A 15362-nucleotide genomic window follows, 5' to 3' on the forward strand; every position below is an offset into this window, starting at 1 on the left:
CTCTCCGGTCTTCTGCTCTTTTGCTGTCGGCTGTCCTTCTTCCTCCGGTCCTCCTCCGACGACGTCTTCAGCGATTATGCCGGCCTCTGGTCTCCGCAGCTTATTATATAGCCATTAGGGGCGTGGCCGCCAGATGACGTCATCGGGAGACCACGCCCCCTTGTGTCACAGATGACGTCATCTGTGACACAAGGGGGCGTGGTCTCCCGATGACGTCATCTGGCGGCCACGCCCCTAATGGCTATATAATAAGCTGCGGAGACCAGAGGCCGGCATAATCGCTGAAGACGTCGTCGGAGGAGGACCGGAGGAAGAAGGACAGCCGACAGCAAAAGAGCAGAAGACCGGAGAGGAGAAGACAAGAAGATTGGACAGCAGAAGGGCGGACAGCAGAAGACCCTCGGAGAGGAGAAGACAGCAGAAGACCCCCGGAGAGAAGACAAGAAGGGCGGACAGCAAAAGAGCAGAAGACTCTCGGAGAGGAGAAGACCCCCGGAGAGGACAAGAGCCGGATGAAGATTTTTAATAAATTTTCCAAAACGTCTCCTGTCGTTATTTCCATACACTGCATTTTATGGGGTGAATGAGTAGGGGTACAGTGTACCCCATACCCATTCACATAGGGAGGGGGTCCGGGATCTGGGGGGGCCCCCTTGTTAAAGGGGGCTTCCAGATTCCGATGAGCCCCCTGCCCGCAGACCCCCACAACCACCGGCCAGGGTTGTGGGGATGAGGCCCTTGCCCTCATCAACATGGGGGCAAGGTGCTTTGAGGTGTGGGGTGCAGAGCCCCCCCTGCCCCAAAGCACCCACACCCCCCCCATGTTGAGGGCGTGTGGCCTGGTATGATCCAGGGGGGGTGGGGCCGCTCGCTCGTCCCCTCCCCTTTCCTGGCATGCCGGACTGCATGCTCGGATAAGAGTCTGGTATGGATTTTGGGGGGGACCCCACGCCGTTTTTTCGGCGCGGGGCTACCCTCAAATTCCATACCAGACCCGAAGGGCCTGGTTTGGAACCTGGGGGGGAACCCCACGCCGTTTTTTTCCCCATTTTGGCGTGGAGTTCCCCCTCAAGATTCTCACAGTGCAGGTCGCACCGCAAGTCGGATCACCCTGATCCGACCTGCGGTGTGACTTCCATTCAAATCAATAGGCTCCCATAGGGAACCATTGATTTTGAATGGAAGAAAAAAAACGTATAACGTGGCTTAACGCACGTTAAGCAACGTTATGAAGCCTTATGGAGCCTTTAGCAGCGTCAGACGTTTTTTGCAGCTTGACGCTGGAGCTCCTGAACCCACAGTTTCTGGGTTTTTTTTGGAGCTGTAAAACGCCTATGCCACTTGGAGCTCCTAAAAGCTCTATGTGTGCATGAGGCCATAGAATAACATGGATGGGCGTTCTGCTGCTGCAAAAAAAAACGTCTGACGCTGCTAACAGCAGCTGTAAAAACGTCCAGTGTGCATGAGGCCTTAGAGATGCAGGTCTCTGGTACCTCCCCCTGGATCTTGAAGTTTGGAGAAACGCCTAGAAAGTTAGCGGGTGGAGGCCAGGAGGGCTGATCTGCATACTTGAAGGAACTTGGCCAATTCCCAGGCAGAATGTCCTGGCAGGGTGGCTGAGTCAGCCCTTAAATATGGTGGAATGTCAGCAGGGGAGTCGGGTAGAAGATGAAGTGCTCAATTTTAAACACAGCAAGGGGGTGAATAGGGTTCAGGAGGGCAGTTTTTTCAATATGAAAAAAAAATTAAGAACACTGGGACATGACCCTAAACTAACTAGAAGAAAGTTCAAAACTAATCTTATAAAGTATAATTTTACCAAAAGGGTAGTTGATGCTTGAATAAACTACCAGCAGAGGCAGTGAGACAGTTAACAGTAAATGGCTTCAAACATGCCGGTGACAACCATAGATCTATGCACAGACAATAAAGTTAAAAAAAAAAAAAAAAAAAAAAAAGGGGGCAGACTCGATTGACTACTCTTTTTGTGCCGTCACTTTTCTGTTTCTAATTATTCCAATTATAATTTCTAAATAATCTAGCAGAGAGTGAAAGCACATTTACTTTCCTGATCCTGGGCACCCCTGGCAGATGGTGCTCCCCTAAGCTCTGGTGGTGGCCTGTCCCTTGGTAACATCATATCCAATGCAGGGCTATGGACCTTAGACCACTAGACAGGGGCGTAACTACAGGGGTTGCAATTGCAACTGGGCCCCATGCTCCAGGGGGCCTGAGCGGCTCCCCTGTACACTTGGATAGGAGGGGAGGCTGGGGCAGCATGTAGCAAAATCACTGTCCTCCTTTTTCCTCCTGTAGCTGCAGGAGGAAAATGGAGGAGATTGGTTCCTTTGTATGCTGCCCCTGCCACTCCTCCTATCCAGTTCACTTGTTTTCTGCGGTCTCTGGGCCCCGGTGTGCTTCCCCCACCCCCCACTGTGCTCCCTTCCCTCTCCTGCCGGCTGCTGCAGGGGATGTGTCACAATAGAGAACCTGGAAGGGGTCGTAAATATGTAATTTACCAGCTCCTTCCTTTTCTGAATGGACAGAGTCATAGTCAGTGACATTGTAAAAAAATTAAATAAAATGATAAAAAATAATACAAATAAAATACCAAAATATAAAAACTACTGAAATCAGTGGGTGAACTTCCAGGATTGTAAAGGTCACACTTGCGACAGGGCCCTGGCATTCCAGCACCGTGAGGAGGCTCCAAGATGGCAGGAAGGGGGCCCACTGCAGAACTTGTGAAAGGGTCCTGCTGCGGGATCATAATAAGGGGCCCCGCAACGAGAGTAAAGGGCCCCAGGATCAGTGGTAAGAGCCCCAGGCTTGAAGGGAAGAGCCCCAGCCAGGGGTCCGGGGGGCCCTTAATGGTCTCTTGCACCGGGGCCCTGTAGGTTCTAGTTACGCCTCTGCCACCAGAGCCTATGGGGGGGTGCTGATGCTAAGAGGACCAGTGGAGGAGCCGAGGATTGGAAATCTACTTTTCTATGCCCCCTCTAGACTTAAATGAACAGTTAACCCCAGGGGCAGCCTAAATGCAAGAGGAAATTTTCAAGTTTCCTGGAGTGCAGCTTTAACTACTAGAACCCAGTCTAAAGAATATGTTTTCATCACTACCTTCAGAACCTAGATAAGGGAAACCCAGTCTTCTATCAGAAGGGGCCCCGAGGGCTGCACAATAAGTGACAAAGGGCTACATGCGCCCCCAAGCTGCAGGTTGCAGTAAAATAGTTGTTTTTTCACCTCCCTTTTCCTCTATAATGGCATTTTAAAATAACAAATGCAATCATTTTGAGGTTGGGTGAAAGGTTAAATGCAGTATAAACACATTTAGTATTAAAATAGCTCATTTTTTTTGGAGGTTCATAGATCACACCAAAAAAGAATAGGCTTCTAATGAGCGACATTTGGGAAATATGTTTACCCACCTCCGATTTGTTTATAATGACACAAGGGCTCATTCACACAGGCGTTGCATTCTACAACAGCCTTAAAGCCCATTACTGTACCTATGGTATTAATGAGAGTTTTGGTTGTTTTGCACAGGCATTCATGTTGCATTAGGTAATATTCCTCAAACGCCCTGTAAGATGTATTTTTTTTTTACATTTTTTCAAGGCTAAAATGGGACATTTTGCAACTACACCTTAAACGCTTTGTAAACGCCATAAGTGTTTACGGCATGCTTGTGGTACATTTCAATAGAAGTGAATAGACACGGTTGTAAAGCATTAACGCCTGCCAAACTCTGCAGTCTTTGATAATTTCGCCTGGTCAGGAAGCTGTAAAAACGCGACCCAACTGCCTATTTTCAATGCCTTTGTAAAACCACCCTAAAAACTATGAATCTGGTACAAAGCATTGCCAAGGTATTTCAAATAAAATATATGTTTTGGCTGGACAAACTTAAATTTTACTGTGGGAAACCAAAAAAATCTCTGTTTCCAAAAGTAACTAGATTCTATGTATACTTTTTCTAGTATAGGTTGGAATCTGAAGGGATGATTGTTTGCTATTGGCAACAGATATTTTTTTTTTTCTTGCAATCATCCCAGTCCTGCCTACTGCATTACATAGGAGACAAGTTGACTTACCTGACCATCCTGGATGCTTCTCAGGCTTCTCTAGGACTTTTGTAGGAGCAGCAAATGGGATCCCCTTGAAAATATCCAGATAAACTGGGTTTAAAATGCCAATTTTCTTGGCTGTTCCTTCTACGAATCCTCCTTCTGTATGCACCACCCCAAGCTGTAAGGGCAAAATCAGAATAGAAAGGCAATTTCATTAGCAACATTGACATAGTTTCTTAAAGTGTCACTAAACCCACAACAGTAAAATCAGTCTGTATATGCAGTAAAGCATGCTCGTTATACTCACTGTGGAACCTAAGGGGTTAATCCTCTGCATTGTGCAAAAAGGCTGTTTGATCCTGTATACACAGTTCCTCCTCCTCTTCCACTGACTCCAAAACATCTCTGGATAAGACAGAGCCTTTGGAGTCAGGCTGCACATGCTCAGTTTGGGAGAGTGCATGTGACCAGCACAGGGCCAATCAGCACTGTCCAGACATAAGGTCAGGAGCCCTGCAGCCTCATAGGAGTTCAGTGCAGTTTGCAAACTCCTACAAGCTTCACCAGGAACCAATAGAAATCACAAGGCTGCTATAAACTGCTGATGAGAAAAGTAATTTCGCAGTTTATTATTACTAAAATAATTGCATTTCCACGTTCTGTGTACTGTGGGAGACCAGATATAGTGAATGCAGAGCCCTGGGTTTAGTAACACGTTAATGCATTTTAATACCCAAATCTGTATAAAGCATAAGAAATAATTTTAGGCATGCCCTGCACTCTCCTGATGTTTATATAGTGAGCCTTTTATCTTTAGTGATAGACTGTTCAGGAGTGGGCAAACTATTAGTGAAGACTGAAGTTGCGCAAGAGGCCATTTATGCTAAATAAAGGGTCAGACCAGTACCGGGACCCCTTCTTGTTGTCAGGTAGATCTGAATGCTATTCCATACTAGGGCAATTGAGAGATTGGAGGATATTCATGTTACCCTAATTATGTTCCCAGTTTGTTACAGGGTATCATAAAGGCTATTCTTTATCAGTATCTAGCTATCTATACATGCTGAATAAGTGCTTACAGGGCCGCCATCAGGGGGGTACAGCCAGTACTCCAGTATGGGGCCCCGGCACATAGGGGGGCCCGGACAGCAGGAAGATCGGTAGGATGACAGCATACCTCCCAACCTGGGCAGGACTGTCCCGCTGTACAGAGGCTTTGTCCTGCATAATTCTGGTAATAAATGTTACCTTCTAGCTCAGAAGGACCTGCAGCAGTGGGAACATTTAGAACAGCCAGGGATTGGCTAACAAACCAGCTGGGTGTGCACTATGCAGCCACAATGAGAGACTGCACCTGTCAAATTCATGCTGTGATGTCGGTAATGGGCGGGACTGCTACTCAGACCCGCCCCCCGTGTCAAGCAACACGTGCATAGGGAAGAAGGAGAAGGACGATATGGCAGCCAGCAACAGAAAGGTATTTTAGAAAGGAAATCATGTGGAAGATGGGGAGCCTTTGGGGAAGATAAGGGCAGAGGAGAGGTGTGTATGTTGCAGAGGTTGTAGCAGCTGGGAAGAGGTGCAGTACAGAGGCATTTACGTACATTCACTACTATGTACAGCTTGGTATGGCACTACTCCCGATTTTTAACATTGGCCTCAATGGGAAATCTTGGTCACCTTGGTATAGCACTACTCCCGATTTTTAACATTGGCCTCAATGGAGAATCTTGGTCAACTTGGTATGGTACTGCTTCCTGTCTAACATTTGCATCTATTGGAAATCTTGGTCAGCTTAGTAAGGCACTACTCCCTATCTAGCACTCTCCTGAACCCTGTGCATATTGCACTCCAGAACCCTGCATTCTGTATCTAGCATTCTCCTGAACGTATTCCTGACCCCTGCACTCTGTACGGGGATGGGGTTGTGAATTTGTGGAGGGATTTGGGGGGTTGCGCTGTAAGGGGTGATTGGGGGGGATTTCTGCTAGGAAGAGGGATTGGGGGAGGGGGTGATAATATAATTTTGATATTTTCGGTGGAAGGGGGGGGGGGGCCCTGTCAGATAGGCTGTATGAGGCCCCAGGATTTCTAGCGGCAGCCCTGAGTGCTTATGACAGGTTGGTAGTTAAATGAAAGGCCCAAAAATTGTTCTGCCATTGAGGCTCTTTGGTGACATTTTACACCACATAGGCAACACATCAACAGAGATGGTAGGGTGCATAGTTTATAGTCCCTGGAATGATCATATGAATATAGCAATCAGATTTTCCCACTCCCATCAACTGCAGAAAGTGACAAAAAATGCCTGCCACAATATTAACAGAGCTAAAGCAGGTAAAAGTGAGATTTGACCTGAAGATAACTATTTTCTTAAAGCAGAGCTCCAGGCTCCTTTAGAAAAAAATAAGTCAGCAGCTACAAATACTGTAACTGCTGACTTTTAATATTAGGGCATTCACCTGTCCACAAATCCAGCGCTGTCCTCATGTGAGCCAATTTCTCGGCTAAAGGGAAATCAGCAGTGAAGCCTCGCAGCTTCACTGCCAGTTCCCTACTGCGAATGAGGGAAGCGCGCTGTGCTTTGTAAATGGCTTGGTTGTGGGGGTAGGAGGAGGAGGGCCAAACCTCCGACTGAGTTCGCCATAGCAAACTCAGCCAGTGGAAGCAGGTACCTGTCAAAACCAGGTGCCTACTCCCACCCCCCCCCCCCCCAAAAAAAGGTGCCAAATGTGGCAGCAGAGAGGGCAGGGAAGCAGGTAAGCAAAGCTTCCCCTTTTGGGTGGAGCTTTGCTTTAATAATGTTGGCATTTTTTCTCAAAATGACTGCCTTTTCTTTAGCAAAAAAAGTTAGAGTACCTCCACTTTTGTGGAGAAAAAAACGATTCCCCTCTGGGTGATCTATGTACAAGGATCTAAAAAACTTTGTTGCAAAGTTCTACCTTTTGTTATTCAAAAGAAATCACTGTTTGTCTGTGTCCATGTGGAAAATGTATCTAATGGGAGTGGTTTTATAATTATCAACTAGCTGCTGCACCTGCAGGGTTCTAATGACGAAAAATTGCAGGGTCTGCATCCCTTTATGCCTCGTACACGATCAAATTTTACGACTGTCTATTTTTTTCTTTTTTTGCATGCTAGCCTCTATATTGAAAATGAAGAGGTTACTAAAGTGATGAAAATTCTCGTACGACAGAATAAAAATTCAGAAGGGATGTCATGTTTTGTATTTTAGAACGAAGACTGTACTGAATAAATGAAAAATGTATGATCTGGTATCCTACGAGAAAAATGTACACGTTCGTCCCTTTGGAGAATGTCAGGTGAACTGACGCGATCGACTCTTGAAAGCTGTGTACTAACGATCAGATAATCATACAATCACTTTGAAAGCCGTATTTTTTGTCCGGTTTTCTGATCGTGTGTACGGGCCTTTAGATATGATTTTGTATAGGGAGTATCTCACCACCTGTTGCAGAGGATGCCAGAAATCTGAATTGTATCTAAGTGCAGACTTCTGGGAAAATCAGTGAACCAATCACTCAAGCGGTAAACAATGTTTCTGGGGGGCGTTCTGTACTGCACAGTATTGCATTGCATTTTACAGAAGATTACAGAGCTGCAAATTGAAAAGGAAAGGTAATTTTTAAGAACATCCAATTACAAGATGACTTGTGTCACAATCGTGTATATTATTTTTTTTCATTTGCTATTCTTTTCCACCTGCAAAAGATAAATCTATAATACTTACCTATCCAGAGGACGGTGCCTTGAACCTTGGTCTTCAAAAACTCCTGTCTGAAGAATCTTCAGTACCTGACACAACCCAACTCCCGAGGTTGACCTGACTGTAGGGTACTATCCACACTTGGAATGATAAGTTGACATAAGAATGATGTTTATCTGATACTGTATGGATGTTTTGTATGACTGGAAGTCACATTTTTTGCCTCTTGAAAGTGTTTGGACATCCACCTCAATATACACAATACCCATGTGTGAAACAATTTTCACTGCAACCTTTATATGGAAATACGTTAGCTTTTGAACATGCTGAATTTCCACCTGATGTGCCATATATGAGCAGCATCATTGCAGAGATAGTTTGAGGATAAAGACTGTCGTATACAAGACAAGGAACACTGGGGACACTCCACTAACATAGTCTGAAATGTTGGATATATGCTCTACAAGAAATTTATGGGCATGGAGCTATGCACACAGGAGAAATTTCTTGATATGCCCTCTCTTATGTATGCCTAGTACACAAAATGAGACAATCGGATGAAAAATACCACTTTTGAAGGGATCTTACTATAATCTGATGGTTCGTATACAGTTTTCGAGACCCAATCACGACAGTGCATGCAAAATTGTCCAAAGGGACAAAAACACAAAAATTTTGCTCATACGATACCAGAATGAATGATTTTTGTTTAAATCAGTATATTATTCATCCAAAAAAAAAAAAAAGATTCAGAAGACCACGCATGCTTGGAAATGAAAGAATACATTAAAATACAATAAAATTACATCACTTCAGAAGTTGTATTCTGTTGTACGAGAATTTTTGTAACTTTAGTAACATATTGGTTTTCGATATGAGACTAGCAATCATTATTCTGATATTTCATCTATACAACCTAAAACTTTTGATATATTTCAGCACAATTCACATGTTCTAGATGTAAAAACTGAATCCCAGGTATGGCAATTTTGATAACATAGTTAAAAGGTCCAGCTAGGATCAATGTAAGAATGTGCTGTATGTGCCATAGCTGTGGGATCCCTGTGGAACCTGGAAATTAGTGTGGTAGACACCCTTACTACAATGATCTCTACTAGCTTCCGGGTCCCTCGGCGAGTAGCTGCCCTTGCTACTTACTGAACACAGGAAGTCGCCATTCAGAGAATGCTTCCAATTTTCTCAATGATTGCAAAGTGTTCTCTGATTGGAGGCGTCACAGCCCCACCTCTCAAACGCGTCCAATAAAAGAACACTTTGCATTAATTGGGATAATGCAAAGTGTTACCTGAATGGCACCTGTGCTGAGCAAGTGACCTCCTCTTTTCCATTAGCAGCAGGGCAGTCGCTCAGCATTGGACCCAGAACCTCGTGGAGAGCACTCTAGTAGAGTAGCTACTTCAATGATCTCCAGCTTTCAGGGGGATCCATCAGGTATGGCACATACATGCCTACATTCGTTCAGCTGGTCTAATGTAAAGGAGATGAGCGGTATATTTTATAAAGTTACCATTGTATTGTATATAGTATGTGGAGCATGATGTATAATATACAGGTAATTTTTGGTTTGTTGGAATACAGTTCCAGATGTGTCAGATGTCTGATCCCCTGCTTTGCGCTGAGGTTCCCCCGGTATCAATACAGCATAAAGTAGAGGCTAGCAGATGGAAAGACAGCATACAGCCGGGGGCCTTGCAGTTCTCTCTCTATAATTTTCCCTACATAGGTCAGAAACCAATTGTGGTCTTCTATGGAAGAAATATTTTGATTATATCAAAGTAGGAGTGCCTTACCGTTGCAGCTTGAGCAGCGGCTAGGATGCCAGCAAAAGCCAAGAAAAAGCCCAAGAACATCATGGCTTCTCCTCCAGCAGCTCTCCCAAACTGTAAGCCAGTCGCTCACCTTGCATTCCTTTATACTCCAGAGTATCAGGACTTCCTCTCTGGGTCCAATCACATTGCTGACTTTGATATCTGTGCCAAAGCCGGGCACTGCCAAAATCTTTGTGATATCCTGTGTGAGTGCGAACAGTTGGTACACCATTTATCTGCAAGATGACCATGGATATATTTCTATGCCTATTGGGAAAGATACCCTATCTGTATTGCAACGACTATTATGCAATTAAATGGCAAGTAAAAATGGCGTCTGTCTGGCAGTCCTCCTAATTCAGAGTTCAGTTCAAACAACTGCAGTCATATTTCACCACGATACTCACAAATGCAATAAGTGTGTCCTCTTCCCGAATCTGTATTGTGTTTTGGTGGGTACACACAAGTAGAATGCCGTTAGAATACAATCAATTTCGGAATAGTCGTTTAATTTTCTAATAGTGAGCTCAAATGAATGTTTGTTTTTGACCATAGTCATGTTCCCAATTCCAGAGGAGTCGGCCAAGATGTTTTCCTTGCAAAGGTTGTGTGGGATCAGGCAGGGCTGTACTGCAAAGAGCATGGGATAAGGTAAAAAGGTAAGAATCTGACTAAGCAGGTTGTACTCAGGGGATAGGGAGTGCTTTTTAAAAGACAACTTTACTAAAAGTACAATTATACAATTGGGCCAAGTCCTGACCATCTTTCACAAGGTAGTGGCAGCATAGCCCATACATGCGAGATAGAAAGATCCCTAAAATTGCCTAGAATCCTCTTAAAGTAAGAAAACCTTTATAAAGTGATCTTAGAAATATAGGGGAGGGGTTATAAAAAAATAGAAAAGGGATGTTTACCTTTAAAGTAAACCTGCAATGACAAAAATATGTAGGGTGCCATTGCTGACCTTTTCAACATGCTTGTTGCCTGGATACTATGCAGACTCCTGGTCCCTTGGCATTTACATAATTCTGTTTGGATATCTTTACATTATACATGCATATTTACTATGTACCCCCTACTCATTCACATTGGGGAAGGGGCAGTGCCTGGAGGTCCTCTAGTTGTTAAATGGGCTTCTAGATTTTGATAAGGCTCCCACCTGCATACCCCCACCACCAGTAGGCCAAGATTGTGGGGAAGAGGCCCTTGTCCTCATCGACATGGGGACAAAGTACCTTTCCAGGGAGGTACGTCCGGGCAAGATTCTACCCATGCTGAAGTCTGATATGGTTCAGGAGGGGGGCCACAAGCTTGTCCCACCTTTTCTGGTCCAGCCAGACTGCATGCAACTAAGGGTCTGATATGGGCTTTAGGGAGAAAACGGAATTTTTGTAAAATCTTACCTGTAAAATTCCTTTCTCTGAGTACTCCGACAGTCGCCGCCTCTTCATATTCGTCACATATGGGGTATTAGACTTTGCTCCGAAGGAGTAGCTAGGCAACAGAATATGTTAACAATAAAGCTTTTAACATATCCCACCCTCAAGGGGTGGTCCCCTCAGTCAATACCCTCCTACTTCCTGCAACCATATCTCAGTTTTAGTGGAATAGCAGTAGAGTATACAACCAAACCCCAAAAGAGGGGCGGGGGCGGCGACTGTCGGAGGACTCAGAGAAAGGAATTTTACAGGTAAGATTTTACAAAAATTCCGTTTTCTCTTACGTCCTCCGACAGTCGCCGCCTCTTCATATTCGTCACATATGGGGACGTCCCAAAGCAGTGCAAACATGAGGGGTGGGAAACGCATCCGCGCCGAAAAGGCAACGCAGTCTCCGCATCAAAGAAAGGAACCTTACCAAAGGAAGGAAACCAGCTGGGCAACAGCAAAAAAACAAGCGCTCAACAGGAGCAACAACCCAGGAAAAGACAAAAAAACCAGGGGATACAAAAAACTATCCCAGCAGCCAGGAGTCCCCAACAAGGGACCCTATGGAACAGCCGCACTAAGAACCTTGCGGCCAAAGGAAGCATCCGCCGATGCCTGAACATCTACTTTGTAGAATTTTGTGAAAGTGTGCACGGTCAACCAGGTCGCCGCCTTACACACCTGGGCTACAGAAGCCCCATGACGACAGGCCCAAGACGTACTCAAAGATCTAGTAGAGTGCGCCTTCACAGGGACAGGAGGAGCCTTACCCTGCAAAGCATAGGCCTGTTCAATGGTCTGCCTGATCCATTTGGCGATGGTAAAGGCCGAAGCCGCCATGCCCTTCCGAGGACCCTCTGGAAGAACAAACAAGGAGTCAGTCTTACGAAAAGACTCAGTCGATTTAAGGTAAACCCTTATCGCCCGAACAACATCCAGAGAATGCAGTCTCACCTCCTTTGGATGTTTGGGCTTCGCGCACAGCGAAGGTAAGACAATATCCTCATTAAGATGGAATTCCGAAACTCGTTTCGGAAGAAAAGAAGGATTAGGTCGCAAGACCACCTTATCCAAATGAATAACCAGGTACGGAGACTTGCAGGACAAAGCTGCCAGTTTCGACACTCTGCGAGCCGAAGTGATCGCCACCAAAAAGGCGACCTTTTTGGACAACATAGACAACGAGATCTCCCTGATCTGTTCAAAAGGAGCACGTTGTAACACAGATAGAACGAGATTCAAGTCCCAAGGGGGCAAAGGATCCCTCCTAGGAGGAACCAGATGCCGCACACCCTGAATAAAAGTGCCAACCAAGGAGTTGGAAGCCACGGGACTTTAAAACAGAACGGCCAGCGCAGACACCTGACCCTTTATCGTAGCCAGCGCCAAACGCTGATCAACACCCGTCTGAAGAAAAGACAGCACACGGGAAACTGAGTACGTGCGGGGTGAAAACCCCCTGGACTCACACCAGGCAAAATAGGCCTTCCAAGTACGGTAATAAACCTTCCCCGAGGAAGACTTCCTAGCGTTGATCAAAGTATGAACGACCTCTGGAGAGAGACCCTTCTCCTTCAGGACCTCTGTCTCAACAGCCAGGCCGTCAAAGCCAGCGACTGTAAAGCAGGATGGTAAATCGGTCCCTGAGACAGTAGATCGTCTCGAAGAGGTAGACGCCAAGGGGCGTCGACCGCCAGATTCACGAGGTCTGCGTACCAGGACCGGCGAGGCCAGTCCGGTGCCACAAGAATCACCGTGCTGCGTTCCGAGAGTAACCTGCGAAGGAACCTGGACAGCAACTGAATCGGTGGGAACGCGTACATCAGCCTGTACTGATGCCACGGGGCCACTAACGCGTCTGACGCGTCTGCCCGAGGGTCGCGCGTCCTTGCCACGAACCTTCTCACCTTGTTGTTGAGACGCGAACAGGTCCACATCTGGAAGACCCCACTTCGCGCACAACATCTGGAAGACAGCCGGGTGAAGAGACCATTCCCCCTGATCCAGGGTCTGGCGACTCAGATAGTCCGCCTGCCAGTTCTCCACCCCCGGAATGTGAACTGCCGTTATCGCCGGGACATGAGTCTCGGCCCAAGACAGAATGTCGGCCACTTCTCGAGCCGCCCGGGCACTCCTGGTGCCCCCTTGGTGGTTGATGTAGGCCACCGCCGTGGCATTGTCCGTCTGCACCCGAACCGGGCAGCCCTGCAGCCGGTCCGTCCAGCGATGAAGACAGAGATTTATCGCACGTAATTCCAGAATGTTGATCGGAAGGGAAGACTCTCCCTCCGACCAAGTCCCCTGGGCAGACAGAACGCCCAGAACACCACCCCAGCCCGACAGGCTGGCATCCGTGGTGATCACCGTCCACGAGATAGGACGAAACGACTTGCCCCCGGACACCATCGGGGACTGGAGCCACCACAGAAGGTCTCTACTGGTGCGATGACTCAACGAGATCTGAAGATCCAGAGATTGAGGTCGCCCGTCCCACTTGGACAGGATCTCCGCTTGGAGACCCCGCGTGTGAAACTGGGCGAAGGGAATCGCCTCGAAGGCCGAGACCATCAATCCCAGACATCTCATGCACGTCCTTAAAGACGAGTGCGGAACGTCCCTGAGGGACCTGACTTCCTCCTGAAGAGTTCTGAGTTTGTCTTCCGGCAGGAAGACCTTCGCTTGTACCGAGTCCAGAATCATTCCCAGGTAGGGAAGACGAACCGACGGACTCAGCGTCGACTTTGGAAAATTTATCGTCCAACCAAACTCCTGTAGAGTTTGCATCGTGACAGACAGGTCCTCCTCCAGACCCTGGCTGGTCGCAGACCGAACCAGGATGTCGTCTAGATACCCCAGGACAGAAATGCCCTGGGCCCTCAACAATGCCAGAACCGGTGCAAGCACCTTGGTGAAGACCCGCGGAGCCGAGGCGAGACCAAAAGGCAACGCCACGAACTGGTAGTGATCCTCCGCAATGGCGAATCGAAGGGACCTCTGGTGACCTTCGAAAATGGGGATGTGAAGGTACGCATCCTTCAAATCGATGGAGGCCATGAATTCCCCCGGAACCAGGGCAGCCACCACCGACCGCAGGGATTCCATGCGGAACTTGCGAACCCGCACAGAGCGGTTCAGAGCCTTCAAGTCCAGAATTGGACGAACCTTGCCCTCCTTCCTGGGCACGGTGAACAGATTGGAATGAAACCCCCGAAATCTGTCCCGATGAGGCACCGGAACCACCACTCCCTGAGCCCTCAGGTCCCGCACCGCCAGGTGCAGGTCCCGCAAACGCTCTGGAGACAGTTGAAGATTTGAGGGAAAAAATCTGCTCTCCGGCCGAGAGAGAAACTCGATCTTGTAACCAGATCGAACGATTTCCTGAACCCATCTGTCCCGCACACGGGCCAACCAGGGCTGAAGAAAACCGAGCAAGCGTCCCCCCACCCCAAAACTGGGTGAGGGCGCCCCTTCAGGCCGCACTGTTATGGGCTGCAGATCCGGATTGGCCGGACTTCTGTTTACCAGACCAGGGCTTCTTCTGAGAGCCTTGACCTTTGAACGGCTTGCCCTTGTAGTGCGGCCGAAAGGCACGAAAGGACCCCTAAGGGGGCCGAAAATTAGCATGCTTCTTCCCAGAAGCCCCCTTAGCTTTGGGGAAATGGGGCAAGAGAGTGCTCTTACCCCCGGTGATCCCCTTAATCAACACATCCAGGGACTCCCCAAAAAGGCGAGACCCATCATAAGGTAGATTGGCTAAGGTCTTACGTGAAGACTGGTCCACCGACCAACATTTCAACCAAATCAGGCGGCGAGACAACACCGCCACACTGTGCACGCGTGCAGCCAACGGAACCAGGTCCAGGTCCGCATCACACAGATACATGACACCCTGGTGGATTTGATCCACCATATCCAGGGTCGCCGGAGAGGCCGAATCGGCCACTAGAACGCGCCTAAGCATCTGCGTCCAACTTGCGATCGCCTGGGCCGCCATGAGAGAAGCAAACAGAGCCTTAAGCATAGAACCCGTAACAGAATAAGTATGACGGGTAAGAGACTCCAGTCTCCTATCCGTGGCGTCACGGAACACCGGGGAATCCTCTGCAGGAATCGCAGTGGCTTTGTTTAAAACCGCAATTGCGTGATCCACTGGGGGTGGCACACACCACCTTTCATCAGTGGAAGGTGAAAAAGGATAACGCAGCTTGAATCTACTTGGTACAGCAAAAGGTTTGCGTAGATTGCGCCATTGTTCCTTAACAGCGCGCTGAAAATCATCATTGCAGGGAAAAACCTGCGGCGTCCT

At 47.5% G+C, this 15362-nt stretch overlaps 1 protein-coding gene across 1 annotated transcript in view; it reads right to left on the bottom strand.

The window, feature by feature from the left end:
- LOC309559539 (bile salt-activated lipase-like) overlaps positions 1-9699 on the bottom strand; it is a 49574-nt gene extending 39875 nt beyond the window's left edge. Inside the window, exons 1-2 of the mRNA XM_082262839.1 lie at positions 9612-9699; positions 4098-4251 (exon numbers count right to left, since the gene is read on the bottom strand). Of these exons, the coding sequence (XP_082118965.1) occupies positions 4098-4251; positions 9612-9674 (217 nt within the window). The 5' untranslated portion in view covers positions 9675-9699. The remainder of the gene's footprint in view (positions 1-4097; positions 4252-9611) is intronic.
- Between the last annotated feature and the right edge of the window lie 5663 nt (positions 9700-15362).

The sequence above is a fragment of the Pelophylax lessonae genome, assembly GCF_965119305.1.
Source record: "Pelophylax lessonae genome assembly, chromosome: 7".
NCBI lineage: Eukaryota > Metazoa > Chordata > Amphibia > Anura > Ranidae > Pelophylax > Pelophylax lessonae.